This window comes from Tinamus guttatus, unplaced genomic scaffold (genome assembly GCF_059628265.1).
Source record: "Tinamus guttatus ecotype Peru unplaced genomic scaffold, ASM5962826v1 Tinamus_guttatus_pri_ptg000171l, whole genome shotgun sequence".
Taxonomy (NCBI): Eukaryota; Metazoa; Chordata; class Aves; order Tinamiformes; family Tinamidae; genus Tinamus; species Tinamus guttatus.
The window spans coordinates 4711171-4714201 of NW_028288705.1; the positions used below are offsets into that span (position 1 = coordinate 4711171).

At 60.1% G+C, this 3031-nt stretch overlaps 1 protein-coding gene across 1 annotated transcript; it reads right to left on the reverse strand.

Moving 5' to 3' along the window:
- Positions 1-776: 776 nt before the first annotated feature.
- BBS10 (Bardet-Biedl syndrome 10) lies at positions 777-2830 on the reverse strand. The gene is made up of 2 exons (XM_088522919.1): positions 2640-2830; positions 777-2568 (listed from the first exon to the last, which is right to left on the reverse strand). The coding sequence occupies exons 1-2, from the start codon at positions 2828-2830 to the stop codon at positions 804-806; spliced, it is 1956 nt and encodes a 651-aa protein (XP_088379045.1). The 3' UTR covers positions 777-803.
- Between the last annotated feature and the right edge of the window lie 201 nt (positions 2831-3031).

Sequence of the window (3031 nt, forward strand, 5' to 3'; positions counted from 1 at the left end):
TGCAACGCTGTCTCAAAGGGCTCTTCACATAAAATCGTAATACTGCCTGTATATTTTTCTCCCATGACCATACAGCCTGCTTTTGTAGTATCAATACAACTCAACCCAGAAGAGCTAAAAATGACTAGTTGTACTAAATAATGCCACAGTACTTAATTTGTCAGAGTGAATGCTCACTATCAATTTCTACTTAACATGACTACCCTGAGCTGAACTTGATGGGAGGACAAAAATGCTGGAGTTCCCCTCAGACCAGAAATTTCTCCATTGGGATACAGTGCAGTAACCTATCACTTGTCGACTAACACTGAGCAGGCTAACACCACAGTTACTTTTTCCCATTGTACTAAAAAATATCATATTAAAAAAATACATTTTAACCTAGGATCACTTTTGATCCAAGTTAATGAAGAGTAATATTAAAAAGAAAATTTTGAACTTGCTTTGAACATGCACATTCAAGTGCCTGTCTGAAAAGCAGCTTGTCAGGAAAACTAATGGTACCTAATGAAAGCCAAGTTCACCCTTGGAGAGAAGTGTACACCGGATCCTCTGCACAGTGATGGAGAAGGCAGCGCACGTGGGAATCTGCTACGTCAGAATTACATTTTCTGATGCTTGAAACCTCAAGCTGTGCTGTTCACAACAGTGTTGTCCCCAAATCTCAGCTGATCCACCTCCTTCTTGTTCTTTTAATTCTAAGGAGGGGAAAAAAAAAAAAAAAAGCACATTAGGCCTTTGGAGCCTACATTTAGTCAAGACACACACAAAGCACAAAACCAAGAGGTCTTTATTGAATATTTTCACATATCATCTTCCGAGTCGCTACCCTCAGTTTTCTGCAAGGGCCGCTTAACACCGATCACTAAGTCAATCGTGAGCAGCTCGGCAGCACAGTCAAGAACTGCAAGGACTAACTGGTATTTACAGGACACTGACTCCAAGCCTTCTTCGCTCACAGGCAGGGGCTCATTTTTCCTGAGTGCATCCATGGCTCTGAGATAGAACCTGTTGAAGCAGTTTCCCCCCGCTGTGCTGTACAGGGCCTGGGGGATGCTTAGCAAGGCATCCGCTACTGCATGAGCTACCTCGGCTACCAGGGGCTCCTGGCACTCCTTAGCATAGTGCTGAATGTAATAATGCAGCAGGATCTCAAAGTTACCTCCTACTGGCAAAACTGACCCTGCTTCTATAATCCAGCCGGAATAATTCTGCTGACTACTTGTACAACCACTACTCTTTGGATGGTCCACAACTAAGTCACTTCCATAATCCTTGTGGATGTCACCTGGATGCTTCCAATTTGGATGCAGTCTGTGTACCTCTCCTGAAGAGGCCTCTCCAACAGTGAGAACACTTAACTCTCTGCGGGGCTCGACAGGATGTGGGAGCACCTGCAGGTCTGTTTGCTCACACACTGGATTTTCACTGCCCTCCAAGCTGGACTCTATGATCTGCATCGCTGTTTCACCCCCGTCCCTTCTCAGGTGATGCTCAAAGCCCTGACTACCATTACAGGAGATATTTTCTGTGGGGAGCTGCACGTGAGCAGTAGAAGGATGGAGGCCACAGGTGCCTGAGGTTTCACTCTCCTGCCTCTGCTCGACAGTTTCAGACAGCTGCTCCAGCATCTTAAATGCCCCGTGAAGAGCATCCGCGTGCTGCTCGATTGCACCAGGGGCCGGCCCGCACAGGATGAGGCAGTGGGGCTGGAAGGCGCAAGCACTGCTGAAGCCCAGGTGAACGTATCTCTCCGAGCCAAGCAACAAGGGCCGACAAAACGCTGCCACTGCGACGTCCGTGACTGCTCCCTGCGTGTCGTGGCACTGCGGGGTGAAAGGCGCCACGCCGGTGACTTTGCACAGAAGGGTGATCTCCTCGGGCGAGAGACCCTCGACAACAGCGATGCCGTACAGCTCGGCGAAGTAGATGACCACCTCGGGCTGCTTCCCGGCCGACAGCAGCAGCTTCACGTGGCTGCTTTGCAGGCGCCTCACGATGGCCTCGGCGCCGCGGGCCGCCCAGCGCTGCCAGGCCTGCAGCTGCGCCTCCGAGTGCAGCGCGAGCTCCAAGTCGCCGGGCCCGGAGAGCAGGGGCTCCGTGACCACGACGGCCGCCACGTCGCCGCCCGCGGGGCGGCAGGCGGTGAGGCGCCCGCGCAGCAGCAGCCCCGCGAGCAGGCGGGAGCGGGCGAGCGGCAGGCCGGGCACGGCGACGTGCAGCTCGCGCCAGTGCTCGGCGGCCACGCGCGGCGGGCAGCGCTCGCAGAGGCCGCGGCCGAGCCGCGCCAGCAGCCGCCGCTCGCCGGGCCCCGCGCGGCCGCCCAGGTAGGCCTCGAGCAGCGGCTCCAGGGCCGCGCTGCCGCGGCCGCCGGGCGCTGCGTGCCGCCGCAGCGCCGCCCCCGCGCGGGCCAGCACGGGCGCCGCCAGCCCCCGCAGCGCCCGCGCCGCCGCCGCCCGGGGCCCCGCGGCGCGCAGGCGGCGCAGCAGGGCGGCCAGCAGCAGCACGAAGCTCTTGGCACCGTCCCCCGTGGCGGCGCGGAGGCGGCCGGCGGCCGCCACCATCAGCCTGCGGGCGACACGCGCCGTCAGCTCCGCTGGCGCCGCCCGGCCCTGCCCTCCCGCCCCCCGCCGCCGTACCTGGCCGTGGGCGGCTCCAGGCGCAGCGCCTCGAGCAGGCGGCGCCCGTCGCGCGTGGGCAGCGCCGCGCCGCCCGGCAGCGCCAGCAGCGCCCGCCCGCCGCGCGGGCCCAGGCAGCCGCGCACGGCGCCCGCCAGCGCCGCCGCCTCCTGCGCCAGCCGCGCCAGCGCCCGCCGCTCCGCCGCCGCCATAGCGGCCCGCCGCCCCCGCACGTCGCCGCCACGCGCGCACGCGCCGGGAGGGAGGAGGCACCGAAGAGAGGAGAGGAGAGGAGGGCCAGGCGGGTGCGACACGACTTTATTGAGGGCAGGGGACGGCGGCGGCCCGCGGGGCGGCCGACACGCGGGAGGAAGCAGGAGCAAATAAATAAGGGCAGGCTCTGGCCTTCCAAA

Coding starts and splice junctions, on each gene's coding strand:
- BBS10 (XM_088522919.1), bottom strand. CDS start 2,830: ATGGCGGCGGCGGAGCGGCGGGCGCTGGCGCGGCTGGCGCAGGAGGCG. Junction 2,569..2,639: donor CTGGAGCCGCCCACGGCCAG/GTACGGCGGCGG, acceptor TGTCGCCCGCAG/GCTGATGGTGGCGGCCGCCG.